Consider the following 17663-nt stretch of genomic DNA (forward strand, 5'->3'; position numbering starts at 1 on the left):
AAGAAGACAAGTACCAGTTTTCATAGATGTGGTATTGGAAATGCTTTAGCAGTTGTCCAATAATGATTTTTTTTTAAATACTAACACCGACCATTTCACCGCCTCTAGGGGTCAAATTTACAAAACTTCTGAAACGTGTATTTCTTTATTTCTGACCAAGAAAACAATTATCGTAGGTCCTGTTTCAAAATCGGATTAATAGTAACATATTTAAAAAAAAAAATCATCCCCTATTTCACCCTCAAAGGAGTGGGATTCAGAAAAATCCCTTCTCAAACGACGACTACAGTATAAGATCAACACCCTCGCCAAATATCAGTGGTTTGGTCTGGGTGATGATTTGTCAGTGAGTGAGTCAATCAGTCGGGACTCTGGCTATGATATAGAATATAAGTATCTTTAAGAAAAGGGAAAGAAATTTATTTTTTAATTTTTCCTGTATGGAGATCAACATTTTTCAGGCCAGAATTGGGCTACGTCAAATGCTTCCCTGCTATAATTCATCGACGAAACATGTACTGGGACAGATGAAAGGTTCCTTATCCTGATATTCCCCACAGTCACATGCGTCGCCACATTCACCTCTCGATTAGGCCTGCCTGTTCCGACGCGCTTCAGGCTCCTCCAAATCTTCCACCGCAAGTACTCGCCGCCGGGCATCTTCCTTAGTGGTCCGCCCCGATAGCTGAATGGTCAGCGTGACGGAGTGCCGTCCTAAGGGGCCCGGGTTCGATTTCCGACTTGGTAGAGGATTTTCTCCGCTCAGGGACTGGGTGTTGTGTTGTCTTCACCATCATTTCATCCACATCCGGGGCGCAGGTCGCCCAATGTCGCTTTGAATATAATAAGACCTGCTCCAAGGCGGTCGGACCTGCCCCGTATGGGGCCTCCCAGCCAATGACGCAAAACGCTCACTTCCATAGTCGTTTGTTCAGGACCATCCTGTGGCAGTTGAGTCTTTCAGGTCCAGGGCAGCCGTCAATAGGACGTGGCGTTCATAAAAGTAATGCTGAAGCTTTTCATTGTGTCAATGACGGCTCATCAGGAGTTGGAGTCGGTAAATCCGGCGGCTCTGTATAGCTTATCGAGCGGCGTGGGTTTCATGCGACCCGCTGTTAGTCGGAACCTTTCATTTAAGCTAAAGGTTGACGTTTGTGGCATATACAGCCGTGGACCACACGGGACAGGCCTATTCTGTATGGCCTATGGTTCTTAGCAGCTTCGTTATGGCACTCCTTTTGCTTTAAGCCAATTTCCTCAATCTGATGTTCCCAGTTTCGATGGGTCTGATAGTGAGGTTTGTACGTCAATGTCAAGTACGACATCCGGGTGAGTCGGCTTCCCTGAGTGTTCCAGGCTATTTTCAGCTTTCTGTTTCCCTTGGACGATGGTGAAAGCCACTGATTCCTCTCTTTGTGAGATTTGGTTTTAGAGGAATGGTGCTTAGGAGTGCGTTCCAGGTTTTGTTTTACTTTCTCAAACACTTTTCTTCAGCTGTGACGGTCAGATCGTCGGCCTAAAGGAATTTGGTCGTCTAAATTGATCTTGGTTGGTGATTAGTATATACAGATAGAGTACGGAGATGGCCAGGAAAAGAAAAGAAGAAATATGGCTCAAGCGGTAAGAGTATTACAAGCGAAAGAAGAGTTTCTGGTCTAGAGTCCCGTTCCAACTGGCGATTTTACTTTGTTGATGTGAAATGGAAATTACTGATAAACCTTTACAGAATCAGGTTTAATAAGGGGTGCTTATATCAGGAAGTAATTCCAGAATATGGAAAGCTTAATATTGTCAGTAATAAGCCAACAGCTGGTGCAAATGAGAAAAAAAAGTGAAATCATGTCGGCAAAAGAAGAGGCCAGCAGTGCATTAGGAATTATATTTATTCATTGCATCGATTCTGGACGGCAAACTGTAGCCGCGATTTATATTCGCGATTCATGTGGGTATAATATGCAGTGAGTCGCTTTTCTGAATTTTCATAAGAATTACTTTATTGATCATACAAAACTTTTTCTAGCCACTCCAGGCTTACCATCGGATGAACCATGTCCAGATCGTGGAGACTGTACTGCCTCATGGTAGCCGTGCCATGACGAATTCATTCTGACAATGTTACACACACACACACACACACACACACACACACACACACACACACACATACACACTTGCAGTATTTAGTTGTGAAATCGAGTGCACCTAAATAGTCTCTCTCTCTCTCTCTCTCTCTCTCTCTCTCTGTGTGTGTGTGTGTGTGTGTGTGTGTGTGTGTGTGTGTGTGTAGCTTGTGCAACCTGCAAATGTACATTGTCAGAATGAAAAAAAAAAAAACAAATCTTATCAAAGTTCAAAAAAGGGAATAGTTGCATACTATACCCACACGAATCGTATTAAAGTTAGCTAAGAATTTGTCCCTGTACGATATGACAACTTATATAGGAGTATGTTTTACAGCTAACAGAGTGGATAATCTAGAAGCAAAATTAGTAGCGAGGCAGCCCAAAAAATATTATACCTAACACGTGGAAGAAAGAATAAAAATATTACGAAACCTACTGTGCTTCTCCTTGGTTGCCGATCTGTAAATTGCTTTCTTCCTTCGTCTATTCATTACTTTATTTGTTGCTCTAATTCGTGAAGTTTTTGAGGTGTAATTCGACAATGCTTGGACACAAGATATTCTCAGAAGAGGCGATTTGCGACGTTTGTAGGATACATCTAGTTACTGTATCTCCAGTTCAATGCGGTGCTGAGAGATTAAGTTGTACATACTTACCGCCAAGGGATTTGCGAACGGAGAGATGAACCTGATGATCGGACTGGGGATGTTGCTCATGTAGCAGACAGGTGCCAGCAAGAAAGCCAGCTGGACCTTTTGTTGGTACTCCGGCCTTTCGCACGCCATCACAAAGTAGATGGTGGTGCCCATAGAATGTCCCAAGTACATCAGGGCACTCTTCCCAGCCACACTGAGTATGTAGTCGATAATTGCTGGGATATCGTATGCACCCTGCTCGTGCCAGCTGCAGAAAAATCGAAAACTTTTAGTGTAAAGTGAGAGTAAGCAATACGCTACTGAAGTAATTTGGCGTGCAGAAGTGCAAGTTGCAATGAAACCTTCACTCAATAAATTAATCGCAGGTAAGTTGGGCGTTAGCAAATGGTACTAATTATGAAGATTGATAATTCTGGAGGTTCATATAGAAGATAGGCCTATACAGAATGACAGGAGAATAGGCACAGATATTTCGATAGTTGGTACCTTAATATGTACCTACACTCTTCCCGCAAAAACATCGAATAACGCACTCCCTGATATTTTCTGCACTGTCGTAACTGCGCCACAAAGTGGACTACACCTGTCAGAACAGACTTTCACGTATCCACACTTCAGTACCTGACCAACTGCCCAGGTGATAGTAAACTTTAATGGCTTGCTTGTGCCACATGTACTAGCCAACCTAAAAACACAGTACTCGTAATAGCTACAATTTTGAGTCTGCAGGCCGGCCGAAGTGGCCGCGCGGTTCTGGCGCTGCAGTCTGGAACCGCGAGACCGCTACGGTCGCAGGTTCGAATCCTGCCTCGGGCATGGATGTGTGTGATGTCCTTAGGTTAGTTAGGTTTAACTAGTTCTAAGTTCTAGGGGACTAATGACCTCAGCAGTTGAGTCCCATAGTGCTCAGAGCCATTTGAGTCTGCAAATGACGTAAATGCTAATGTAATGTTGTTCTGTACTCTGTCCTTAATCATTAGCAGAAATACTGCACTTATACCCCTAGCATCCTCTATATATTTCAGGTGTGGGTGAAGCTCATACACCAGCTGATCAGAAGTACCCGGACACCTGTTAGTGCACATTAACAGGCCTTTGCCCACATTTCGTCTTTATGATGGCTGTAACTTTTCTGACAACACTTTCAATTAGGATGCTGAATATCTGTGGAGGAACAACAGACCTTTCTTCATGAAGAGCTGCAACCACAAAAGGTAATGATGTTGAGCACTGGGCTGGCCGGAGTGGCCGAGCGGTCCTAGGCGCTACAGTCTGGAACCGCACGACCACTACGGTCACAGGTTCGAATCCTGCCTCGGACGTGGATGTGTGTGATGTCCTTAGGTTAGTTAGGTTTAAGTAGTTCTAAGTTATAGTGGCCTGATGACCTCAGATGTAAAGTCCCATAGTGCTCAGAGCCATTTGAACCATTTTTTGTTGAGCACTGCAGTCTGTACGGAATCCACGTCCTAACTCACCACAAACGTGTCCCATTGTATTCAGGCCGGTAGGCTTAGCAAGCCAATCCATTTGAGGAATGTTAATGCCCACACCAATGGTCTAGGGGTGAAGCTGGAACGGTAGTTCAGTGTGTTCGGTCAGAGGGATAGTTGTGCCCTCTGTAGTTAAAAAAAAAACTGAGTGAGTATATCAACAATAAACTTGAACGGGTGTCATGGGACGTCCGCCACGAACAAATGCAACGAAAATGACGAACAAAATATCAACCAAAAAAGGGGATACGACTTTCACTAGTAATCAAAACGTCCTCAGTCCCGGGTTCGAAACCTGCCACCACTTAAATTTTGAACAAAAATAATCAGCAACGGTGGCCAAAGTTTTCCGCCATAAGCAGCTACCCTCATACTGCCAATGGCCATGTCAAAGAGGTAGGAGGAGCGGACAGAGGCTCAGAGCACTTTCTTGCCCCTGGGGTGGGAAACTGTCCCTAAAGGCGAAAGGATCAGTAATGATCAACGGCAGGAGGGTGCAGAAGACAATAGCAACCACTGCATTAAAGATAAATAACATGTTTCTTCTGCAGTGTGCCTTGACTTGAGAGTGGCCAATGGTTGTTAGTGCCTCTTCTTTGAAGCCACATGATTCTGTTAATTGGTAAACCGCTTGTGTGTACCTGCTTGGGGTGCGATATTATGAGTTGAAGTGATATTGACTGTATCAGGCACTGGATGTGAATTTGAAATCTAATTGCGATTTAGTAACGTGTATTCAATCTAACCTACGTTGATGTGTTTTAGTCATAATTTAATTACATACGGCTACTACTGAGTGAAATCTTCTGTCTTGCTTAAGGGTTTAACTGCAACTGCTCTGTTTGTACCTGCACCTTATCAGTTACATGTACTCGCTTATCATCTTACCTAGACGGAGGCGTATGTATTTATTGTGTACGACGAAATCCATTCTAATTATCTCTGTCACTCTCAGCGAGTTTCCCGTGATCTGATTAAAAGCTTTGTGAAGGTTTATTGAAGTTTCGCTTACCTATTTGTTTTATCTAAGTTTACGAGTTGTATTTATCTTGTTAAAGAAATTCTCATCATTTGTGAGTGTATATTCTCTTACAGTTTGAGGGTGCTGCCTCACGTGTGATTTATGTTCACAGTGTAAGTAGGCTGTTTATGTTTTCTTATTGGCAACGTTACGTAGCACTCTGTATGAAAATCACTGGCTGTGCTGTGTGCAGTCTGTGGCTAGTTTGCATTGTTGTCTGCCATTGTAGTGTTGGGCAGCTGGATGTTAACAGCGCGTAGCGTTGCGCAGTTGGAGGTGAGCCGCCAGCAGTGGCAGATGTGGGGAGAGAGATGGCGGAGTTTTGAAATTTGTAAGACTGGATGTCATGAACTGCTATATATATTATGACTATTAAGGTAAATACATTGTTTGTTCTCTATTAAAATCTTTCATTTGCTAACTATCCCTATCAGTAGTTAGTGCCTTCTGTAGTTTGAATCTTTTATTTAGCTGGCAGTAGTGGCGCTCGCTATATTGCAGTAGTTCGAGTAACGAAGATTTTTGTGAGGTAAGTGATTTGTGAAAGGTATAGGTTAATGTTAGTCAGGGCCATTCTTTTGTAGGGATTTTTGAAAGTCAGATTGCGTTGCGCTAAAAATATTGTGTGTCAGTTTAAGCACAGTCGTATATAATTTTTCAAAGGGGACGTTTCAACAGTTGATTGCAAACATGCGGGTCTACCTTGGTATTTCCAGCCGTGACTTCTGGGCCGCTACCTGTCGAACGCCCGAGGACTAAGTTATTGCGGCGGGAGCGCTTTGCCGCATCGTCTGTCATACCTAGCAAAAGCTGAGTAGTTGTCTTGTTCCTTAGAGCCATACCTGGGTTGTGCGACTGCTGCCAGGGTTCTAGACTGTGGAGCTGGTGGAATTAACTCATGAACTTCTGTAAATTAATATTCAAATTTCGTTCTTACTGTTATAAACTCAGATGCTTTGTGTTTATTGAATACTGTTTTCTTTTTCTTATACTGGTAAATTTCAGTATTTTGTCACTTCATATGTCACTACAGTTCTGATGGTTTTCATGGCATTATTAATTTGGAATTTAATTGATCGGTATGTTGGTGAAAACGACGAAGATTCTGTTGGGTCCCCATCCATGTGTTGTTTGATCCTTTCCTACCCTGAACCTATTACCTGGGTTTCAGCAACAGTATGAAGCCCACATCATTGTTCACAAAGTATCAGGTACTGTGAAACCACAATGCTTTTTGACAGTGGTAGCAAGTGCAGTCTCTCGCCTCATTCAGAAACGCCACTCCGAGTGAACTTCCCTATGGTCAGATTGTAGATTCCCTAAATAACTATTATAACCAACAAGTTAATGTGGTGGCAGCTAGGTACCAATTCCTTTGTTGCAAGAAATGGTCAGAAGAAATTTATCATGAGTGGGTAACAGATTTGCGGGATATGATGGGGAAATGCAAATTCAAATGTGCTAGTGGTGCTTTATTTTCAAATGTTACGTTGCGTGATGCAGTAGTGTACAATTTAACTAATGTCAAACTTAGAGAATAGATTTTGAAACAATCAGATTTCATCACGTACTGCAAATTCTGGATCAGTATGATTCAGGTGCCGTAATGGCCGATACCCGTGATCAGCCACCAACTTGTTGGGTTGGGTCGTCCCTCGCTCACGGCCAGGCCAGTGGGCAGCAACAGCACGCGCACGCCAAGCCGTGTAAAGAGTTCTCTAAACAGGGGGTTACATCAGTGAACAGAATTAAGTCATCCCCTCGGTAGTATTCATGGCACAAACGCCAAGACTGTCCGTCCAGACAAGCTTGCGACAAGAAAGGTCACATGTAATCCACCCACTCACAAAAATCTAGTCACAAAGCCCATGCAATGAATGCAGTGTACTCACAGCCTGCTGCAGGTGTTAGCAAAACTAGGAAGCAAACAGTTTATTCAGTGCTACGCTGGTCCAACACACGTTTTATTCATTTGCAACTTAGTGGAAAAAGTGTGAAATTTCAGTTGGACACGTGTTACATAGCTGAATAGTAACACCTATGAACTGTTAGGCTCCCCATGCCTATTGAAAACTAGCACGCACCTGATGGCTTATAATGGACAAGACATTCCCATTCTTGGAAAATGTACTTTGCTTTCCATGTGTGGCTTTCATCTGCGAACTGTGACTTTCACTGTGTTACAATCACGTGATTGTGAGAACATATTTGGCTTTGATTCGTTTGATTTGTTTGGCTTCCAAATTCAGGACAATGTGTTGTCAGTGACTGCATTCAATGCCAAAGACAGTGTAGCTAACTTACTGTAAGAATTCCCTGAATTCTCTTCTGTAGGTTTAAGCAAGGCTAACAATTTTGTGGCACATATTACTATGAAAGACAATTCTCAGCCGAAATTTTGCCGGGCCATAACTGTTCCCATTGCATTATGGGACAATGTGGCTGCCTGAATAGCATGATAGCAGTGCTATTGCGCACATATAAGCTAGTCAGTGGGCAAGTCCACTGGTTTTGCTCCCCAAACCTTCAGGCCACATTCTCCTCTGTGTTGACTTTAAGTCTACAGTCAACCCACAAACTGTCATTGATACTTATCCATTGCCACGCCCAGAGGATCTCATGGACAGATTAGGCAATGGCCGCTACTTTTCAAAAATTGATTTGCGCGACGCGTATCTTCAGATACCATTAGATGAAAAATCTCAAACGGTGTGCGTTGTTAACACTCATCTGGGCTTATTTAAATATTTGCGTTAGTTGTTTGGCAGAGTTTCCGCACCAGCCATTTTCCAACTGTATTTGGACCAGTTGACTGCTCAAGTGGATGATATTGTCATAGCAGGTCATACACCCGAAGAACACATTGCAAATTTGTGTGCTTTGTTTCGTGTGTTATCTGATGCAGAACTAAACTGTAGACTGGACAAGTGAGATTTTTTTAAACCTGAGTTGCAGTATCTTGGTCATGTCATAACAGTGAAGGTGTGCGCCCTCTTCAGTCAGTCATCCATATAGGACCTGCCAGTTCCTCGCACTGCCACAGAATTGCCGCATGGCAAAATGGACTATTATATCCTGCTCATACTGAATACTGCACAAATCGCAGCTCCACTGCGTCGCAAGAACGTCCTCTTTGTTTGGGCAGATGAGTGCTAAGAAGCTTTTTCAAAAACTTAAGGATGCATTGATCCTGACAAACCAGTTGTGTTGCAAGTTAATGCTTCCTCCTATGGAATTATGGAATCGGTGCAGTGCTTTCACACGGATTTGGCGGTAAAGATAGGCCTACTGCTTTCGCATCAAAAGTATTACCCAAAGCTCAGTGTAACTATTCACAAGTAGAGAAAGAGGCGCATGGAGCCACCAAATTCCACCACTATGTGTATGGCTGAAAATTATACTTAGTAACTTATCACAAGCCATTGCAGTCCTTGTTTCATTCGATGAAGCCAGTTCCTGTACGAACTGCCCAAAAATTGCCAAGATGAGCTTTCTTGCTGTCTCAATACCAGTATGTGTATAGTTCGACAGCTCAACATGTCTTCCGATTGGCCGTGAGCCTTCGTCGACTTGGTGCATGCATGTACCTCATTTCAAGCCCAGACGCACTGCAGCGCTGACATCACAACCAAATTAGCCACTGGCATGTGCACGGTGATCCTTCTGTATCTCTTTCCCCAGAGTCATGGAGCCAGAGGACAGCGCAGCCACAGCAGGCGCCAGAGGTGTCATTACTGCCACCAAGACACCGTGGGACGACCCCATGGAGACGAAGCCTTCGTCTCCTCCACCTCCTCTCGTCCTACCGATGGAGTTGGACCCGTCCACACCGCAGCAGCCGACGACTTCTTTGTATGGGCCTCAGGAGGTGGATGCATACCCTTCTGGGCGTTTTTGGGGGACGTTTCCACCAAAGCCAAGGCTGGATGTCGGGTACGACCGGAAGTCAGCCACAGCTACTGGTCCATTTGAGCGTCCACGCTCCTGCCTCTGCCCCCCCCCCCCCGGCTCCCCCTCCCGTTGTCGTGCTCTACGACGACGGTCTGTCGCTTTGGGGGGGGGGGGGGGGGAGGACTTTGGGGGGAGGAATGTTACGGCGTAAAGTAAGCAGCAGTACGGCAGTCGGGAACGACAGAGAACAGAAGGCTGTGAGAAGAGGTCAGCCAGTCGCACGCTGACTGACCTCCCTCCAGGACGACAACGCAACAGCAGCGATCCCTAGAGTAAAACGACATAAGCGCAGCGCCCGACTGGTGGCGGCCCACTTCGATAGCAGCTTCAACGTTAGCCACTTCGCTAGCCGATGCACTGCAGTCTCTCTACGTAGCACAGTTAGAGATCAGCAGTCACTGCAGTTCAGTTGACTGATTTTGTTAGCAGCGGTCACTAGCACCAGAAGTGTTCTTGTGTTTAACTATTCTGAAAAAAACCGATTATTTTGCGCCGGCCGGAGTGGCCGAGCGGTTCTAGGCGCTACAGTCTTGAACCGCGCGACCGCTACGGTAGCAGGTTCGAATCCTGCCTCGGGTATGGATGTGTGTGATCTCCTTAGGTTACTTAGTTTTAAGAAGTTCTAAGTTCTAGGGGACTGATGACCTCAGAAGTTAAGTCCCATAGTACTAAGAGCCATTTGAATCATTTGATTATTTTGCCTGTCGCCCTCTGCTTGCGACACCTGTAATTATACTTATGGGTGATCATGTATACAGGGCTACAAGAATTTTCAGATCAAAGTTACGTATTTGTACGTGTCTAGAAAAAAATTCAGTATTACGAGTTGTTTGATTGTTTATCTAGCGAACTGAGTATGCAGGATTCCTAAACGCAACAATATCAATTTGCTTGATGTACAATCAATGAGTTATATGTTCTGCAAGTAGCAAATCTTATGCTCCTATATATTTTAGCATGCACGATACTATTACTTTTAAATATACAGGGTGTTACAAAAAGGTACGGCCAAACTTTCAGGAAACATTCCTCACACACATAGAAAGAAAATATGTTATGTGGACATGTGTCCGGAAACGCTTACTTTCCATGTTAGAGCTCATTTTATTACTTCTCTTCAAATCACATTAATCATGGAATGGAAACACACAGCAACAGAACGTACCAGCGTGACTTCAAACAATTTGTTACAGGAAAGGTTCAAAATGTCCTCCGTTAGCGAGGATACATGCATCCACACTCCGTCGCAGGGAATCCCTGATGCGCTGATGCAGCCCTGGAGAATGGCGTATTGTATCACAGCCGTCCACAATACGAGCACGAAGAGTCTCTACATGTGGTACCGGGGTTGCGTAGACAAGAACTTTCAAATGCCCCCATAAATGAAAGTCAAGATGGTTGAGGTCAGGAGAGCTTGGAGGCCATGGAAGTGGTCCGCCTCTACCAATCCATCGGTCACCGAATCTGTTGTTGAGAAGCGTAAGAACACGTCGACTGAAATGTGCAGGAGCTCCATCGTGCATGAACCACATGTTGTGTCGTACTTGTAAAGGCACATGTTCTAGCAGCACAGGTAGAGTATCAATTGGGCCAACTGGCGGTGAATCGAGGAAGTACAGTACATACTGACGAAACTAAAATGAACTCTAACATGGAAAGTAATCGTTTCCGGACACATTTCCACATAACATCTTTTCTTTATTTGTGTGTGAGGAATGTTTCCTGAAAGTTTGGCCGTACCTTTTTGTAACACCCTGTATACAAATAAATATGTGGAATGTTGTAACATGTACACCATGGTATCACCTCTTCCCTGCTCTCCTCCCTTCTCACTATGAGCAGAACGGTACCAAACATCATATAGTTGCTTCCCTATTAGTGAGTCAATTTCGTCACACTGCACTCCCATTCTGGAGGACGACGGTTCAAACAAGCGTCCAAACATTCTAATGTAGGTTTTTCGTGATTTCCTTAAATTGTTTAAGGCTAATGCTAATGCCAGGATGGTTCCTTCGAAAGGGTACGGCTGCTTCTTTTCTCCAGCCTTCCCTAATCCGAGTTCTTTAATGACCTCGCTGTCGATGGGACGTTTATCAATAATCTCACCCTCCTCCTCCATTAATCCCGTCCCATATTTAAGCTGATCTCCTTTATTTATTTGTACAGGCAGCAATCAGTTGTTAGTCATCCAATATTTCGATAATAATCTGAATTCATCTTTAGATCTATAGAAGTGAAAAACCAGTCTAAGCAAGACTAACAAACGAACAATGACACTGTAAAATGAAAAGATTTAAGTTGTAATACCAACGTTGGTACATACAAAGTTACGTGTCACCACCTGCGTTAACATGCAACCCAAGATAAATTGTAAAAGAGTATGTATAAAGAACAATGCATGATAAACAGTAACTTCTTACTATAAAAACATACGTTTATTGCAGATTCAGTGTGAGTGTGCTTGTGTGTTTTTCCACTCTATATGAAGAATGAAAGGTGTGTGTATATACGAGAATAAACTTTCATCACACTCCTCTTACTGCTTTAGTATACGATATGTCTGTTGAAGCAGAGCTATCTTTATACTGTCGATACACATGAAGCAGTCTTTCGGCCCAGTCCATGGGTGTGTTGCTTTGTTTCTTAAGTGAGGTTGATTAGGGAATGTGACTGAGCTAAAAGTCCTCATGTGAACAGGAGTCACTTGGCTGTTGATGGCGGGAGGGAGAAAAACTAATCTGGATGCATCAGAAGGGTCGCTCAGCGAGCTCTTGAGTTGGTAGCAAAAATCCTCACCTCAACGTATGTTGTAGGTGTTCTGTAGCCTGCTTTTCGCGTAATAGGAGGCCGTAAATATACTATTTTTTCGCGAGACGAACTCTCAGTCATTGGAGTCTTATTCTAGTTCAGTGGTAGTCAAGCTGGTTCTTACCGCCCACTAGTGGCCGTTCCAGCTTTCATGGTGGGCAGTAGGTGGTAGGGGATTTAAAAACATTTTCATTAGGTTTTAGTTAAATTTTGGCGTAAAGTATTTGGAACATAATTATTATATGCTTTAACTTGCTGTATCTCTGCTTCACAAATTTTACAAAAAATGGTTCAAATGGCTCTGGGCACTATGGGACTTAACTTCTGAGGTCATCAGTCCCCTAGAACTTAGAACTACTTAAACCTAACTAACCTAAGGACATCGCACACATCCATGCCCGAGGCAGGATTCGAACCTGCGACGGTAACGGTCGCGCAGTTCCAGACTGTAGCGCCTAGAACCACTCGGGCACCCCGGCCGGCTTTTACAAAAGTAAAGTTTTTTTCGCTATTTTATAAGTTACCATTACTGTCGAACGAACAGGCGGTTACAAAATTTCACTACTAACAGGGATACAAAAATGGGCTGAGGATAAAAAAATTTGACTACCCTGTTCTAGTCACTTCACTCGAAGCACATGGAGATACAGTGTGGAGCTAATAAATGTTTTTTAGGTTCTCTGTCTCTTTTAACTATCTTTACTGTCTGCATTAATTAGTGATTAGAGCGAAAGCCACAATTTGTCCGGTTTATGGTTTTGGATGTGCAGTTAGCTGGCGTTCATGGTTCCTATATTAGAATGACAATTGGTATAACGTTTGACTAGTAATTCAAAGCGTGTTCAGGCCACATGGACGTCAATGCAACTCATGTGATGAAAGTTCATGAGAAGCAATGACGTCCATGTGGGCCTGAACACGCTTTGAATTACTAGTCAAACGTTGTACCAATTGTGAACTTTCATCACATCATCTTCACCTGTCAATGTCTTTTCCCAGTGTTTTTTTACTGTGAGCGATTTCATGTAATGTGCGACTCACGGTCTTTGGCACCCAATGGGTCACCACATGTTACTGATTGGAAGACACATTCTACATGAAATTACACATAGTTAAAAAAGAAGTGCGGAAACACATTGTGAGAGACGTGGACATTGTTATGTGGCAGATTTTTCAAAAAAACTGTCATGTAATCATTTATTAATCCATTGTGTATATCTGACTTGTAAATCAAGTCAAATCCCTAACGTTGCACAAAAACCGCAAGCAACAATAACAGCTGACAGTGATTGCGTTTCTAATTATTATCTCTTTTCCTCTTGTTACGGCGAAGGAGTCTTGTAATTACAACAGCCTTGGGACTTTCAGCTGGCTGGCGAAATCGAAAATTCGCTTGGCGGAATGGCACTAGTCATAAAGATGTAAGCTGCTGGAAGCCAGTCTCCAGCATGTATAACACAGGGCAGAACGGTCTGCCGCTCCAGCCCAGTAAGAGTGTGGAGAGAGGAGAACTTGTGTGACATAATCCGTCATTGTGCATCAAATGAAAGGAGTCCTTTTCAGCAGAGATAAAAATCAGAAAGACAAGAGAGAATACGAGCCTACGAAGTGTGGGAGCAGTTGTTAAGCCCAGATGAGCAAGCTGGAATGTTTGTTCAGATTTAAGGAAGGGTTCTCTGGGTGGCTCACAGTAATTATTTCGATAGTGGGGGAGCGTATGTGTACATGGACATCTTTGCACTGGGCGTAATTGGTTAACGACGACAAACATCGTAAAAGTAGGAAATTGTTAAGCCTGTTTAAACTTTGCTCAGAACGTCTTCGGTGTGACTTCACGTGTGCTGTATAGCTGTTGAAATTGGTCGTCAATATTTTATAAAGTTTCAGTATTCTGTTACTTATTTTAAAGTTTATTTGTGTTAATATTAGCTGTGAAAGTAACTTATTAGTGGATTTTCATTAATCTCAGTCTTCCTTCCTGTGTTATTGACTCGAGTGGTCTGTTATTCGTGAGTGTGCTTACGACGTTCGTCTAAACATCACGCCTCAGTAGCGTGTTTACATTTTGCGGCGTACACTGCAGCTATAGAGGTTATAAAGCTAAGTACTGACAAACTTATTTCTGCACTGTTATACAGTTATTAAATTTAATAGTTTTAAGCGGTGTTTCGTGTTGTGGCGAAATAACGATTTAATAAATTTCTGGAAACGTTCGCTCGCCGTATTTTTTAGAGTTTTCTGGGCGTTGAAGTCGGTTAGTAAATTTCGTGCTTTAGTTTTCAGCTGGCGTTTCTTATTGTTTATAGTGAAATATTTCAGTAAAATTCTCATTCAGTGTTTTAACTTCATTGAGTGTTCCAGTGACCGTTCGAATTTTTTTTGAAGTTTCGTTGGTAGTAGTTGTGGTGTAGTAGTATTAATAAAAGTAGCTGCTTTCTTAGTAGACAGAGAATTTCGAGACCGCTATTGTTAATTCTATAAATAGTTCTACTGATGTAACTGAACTTTGGTAACGTAGACGTATAGTTTTTTTCAGTAACTGTAAAATTTTAACATGAGTGACAAGTGTGGGCTCTGTCGTAGGTTTGTGAGTAGTGGGTTACGGCATGGGATTTGTTCAAAGTATTTTCACTGGGGGGAAAGCAGTGGGAAGACAGGGAATGCAGAATCTGTAGTGGAAATAACTTCATAGAGGTGCAGGACTGTAAGATCTGTGCCCTTCAGGTGCAGTTACAACGCGCAAAGGAGGAACTAGATAGGTTGAGGAGGGTGAGGGGTGGTGGGAAATGAGAAATGGCAGTTGGCAAGAAGGCAGCTAGAAAGAGGAGGTATTCACAGTTTTACTTTGCGTATATGCAATAGATATGACCAACTGTCTGAGTTGAGTGGAGAGGAGCCTCGTGTAGCTATAGATCTAGGGAACATGCAGCAGTACTCAGCAGTTAGGAGGCCTAGGTTATTGCAAAGTGTAACAGAAAGTAGGTTCTGCTACTAGGTACTTGGCGCGGTCGAGGTGTGGGCCAGCAGTTTCGGGAACTGTTGAGGAGTGAGTACCAGGTCACCAGCATTGTGCAGCCAAGTGCAGGGTTTGCTCAAGTGACTGACAGCAAAGGGGAGTTATGTAGGAATTTTATGGAGGAGGATGAGATAGTGATAGTGAGTGGAGCAGGGAACAGTCCTGATAGGGACGGGGATTATGATGTAGCTGGTGACCTGGTAAAGATAGCTACTGAAACTGGTGGCACGAATGTGCATTTCATGCGTTTCAGCGTAATTACCGGCCTCATCTTAATGCAGCTGTGAGGCACTTTAACATTGGGCTGGGGAGGGTGCTGATGGCAGAGGGCATGGGTCACATCCCAATGGTGCCAGTTGGGTCCATCAGTAGATGGGGATTCACTAGGCATGGCCTACACCTCAATAGGTATGGGAAGGGGAGGCTGACAAAGCTTATAGGTGACAGTGTAATGGGTGGTGGGATCAGTCATGGAAAAATTCCTGTTGTAGTTGGCGTTAGAGCTGCACCTTTTTCAGACTGAAGTCACTGATAAGTATGCCTGCTTAAAGGAAGTCCCTCTAAGTGCTCACCTTTTGAGGATCTAATGTTTCCAAGTAGAGAAGGAATTAGAATATTTCATCCAAATGAGGTATTAGGGATAAAGTTAGTGAACTGCTTGTAGATAGTGACTCTGAAACTATTGGTATATCACAGTACCACTTAAATAATTTGACAATTCAGAGCCTTCCTTTACCAGGATACAGTCTTTCAAGTAGTTCCTTGCGGGATGGGGGAGTGGCTATGTACATAAAAAGCAGTATTCCGTCTGACTCCATAGACATATCATGGCACTGCATTGAACGTATATTTGAATGTTGTGCAGGGGCAGTTGAATTTAGTGAAACTAAACTCCTAATTGTTGTTGTTTATAGGTCTCCTAACTCTGACTTCAGAGTATTTCTGCTCAAGCTAGAGAGGGTTCTTGATTCACTTTGTAGGACGTACTAGAAATTAGTTACATGAGGTGACTTCAATATAAATTTTGTATATGATGTAACAAGAAAAAGGATGCTGGTAGATCTCATAAATTCATATGATCTGATGCAGAATGTGCTTTTTTCCAACGAGGGTGCAGGGGAGCGGCAGTACAGCGATAGATTATATTTTTGGGTCGACAGAAGCGTCCGATCCCACGCGTCGGCTTTGACCCGTGACGTAAGGGTGTTGTCGTGTGTGACGTCATGACGGCGCGGAGTTTGGTTTGTGTGTGGCTGTCTCCAGTTCTGTTTTATCTTACTTTATTTACTTTTCTGATCTGTTCGTTCTATCTCGTGAGATTTTTTTTTAAAAGACAAAAAACACTAATCAGCTACTGAAGCATCTTTATCTTCTATGGGTTGCAGGCGTCACGACCCCTGGGGAGGTGGGTGGGTATTCATGCATGGCTGTCTTCACTTACACGTTGTAGCTACGCAAGGCGTCTAAATTTGTTTATACTTAGTTTGCCCCCCACGCAAAACATCCTATTTCCTGCGCTTGTCCCGTTAGTGTCATTAGGCTTCTTGTGGAAAGTGTGTGTGTTTGTTTTCGTCTCCGCCATATTTGTGACGTCATGGGTCAAAGCAGACGGGCGGGATCGGACGCTTCCGTATTTCCATATTTTTATTCAGTCTTCATTACTAGATGGGCATTCTGTTAGTAAAAGGGTGAATGGCCTTTCAAACCATGATGCCCAAATTTTAACACTAAAAGGCTTTTGTACTCAAACAAATGTCATATATAATTACGAACTATGTAGGAAAGTTAATCCAACAGCAATAGTGTTCTAAACCTTGTCAAGCAACAAGAGTGGCAAGATGTTTATAGTGCTGATAACATAGATGACAAATATAATGCTTTCCTTAAAACATTTCTCATGCTCTTTGAGAGTTGCTTTCCATTACAACGTTCTCAAAGGGGCACTAGCAGTAATAGGCAACCTGGGTGGCTGACTAGTGGGATTAGAATATCTTGTAGAACAAGGCGGGAATTATATCAAAATGCTAGAAGTAGTCACAATCAAGCTACAGTAGCCTGTTACAAACAGTATTGTAAGGTGCTTAAAATGTTATTAGGAAGGCAAAGAGTATGTGGTACGCAAATGGAATAGCTACTTCACGGGATAAAATTAAAGCCATATGGTCAGTTGTGAAGGAAGTGTCTGGTCAGCAGCACAAGGTCGGCGATATAAAGTCAGTTCGCAGTAAAAATATTTCTGTTACTGATAAATCAGATATATGTACAGTATTTAACTATCATTTTCTGAGCATTGCTAGTAAATTAAATAAAAATTTAGTTTCTACAACGAATCCTATGACTTTCTTGCCGAATGCCTTTCCGAGAATGATGTCTGAAATACTCCTCTGTGATAAAGACAAGGGGGAGACTGGGTCAATAATTAAATCACTGATGATTAAGGACTCTCGTGGTTATGATTGAGTGCCTAGCAGCATATTAAAGACCTGTGCTGCACATGTTAGCCCTGTATTTAGCCGTATTTGTAACTTTTCGCCGACCGGGGTGGCCGAGCGGTTCTAGGCACTGCAGTCTGGAACCGCGCGACCGCTACGGTCG

At 43.2% G+C, this 17663-nt stretch overlaps 1 protein-coding gene across 1 annotated transcript in view; it reads right to left on the reverse strand.

The window, feature by feature from the left end:
* The window catches only part of LOC126412553 (lipase 3-like), a 146594-nt gene that overhangs the window by 48989 nt on the left and 79942 nt on the right, over positions 1 to 17663 (reverse strand). Inside the window, exon 4 of the mRNA XM_050082204.1 lies at positions 2780 to 3026. Coding sequence (XP_049938161.1) covers positions 2780 to 3026 — 247 coding nt within the window. The remainder of the gene's footprint in view (positions 1 to 2779; positions 3027 to 17663) is intronic.

The sequence above is a fragment of the Schistocerca serialis genome, chromosome 7 (genome assembly GCF_023864345.2).
Source record: "Schistocerca serialis cubense isolate TAMUIC-IGC-003099 chromosome 7, iqSchSeri2.2, whole genome shotgun sequence".
NCBI lineage: Eukaryota > Metazoa > Arthropoda > Insecta > Orthoptera > Acrididae > Schistocerca > Schistocerca serialis.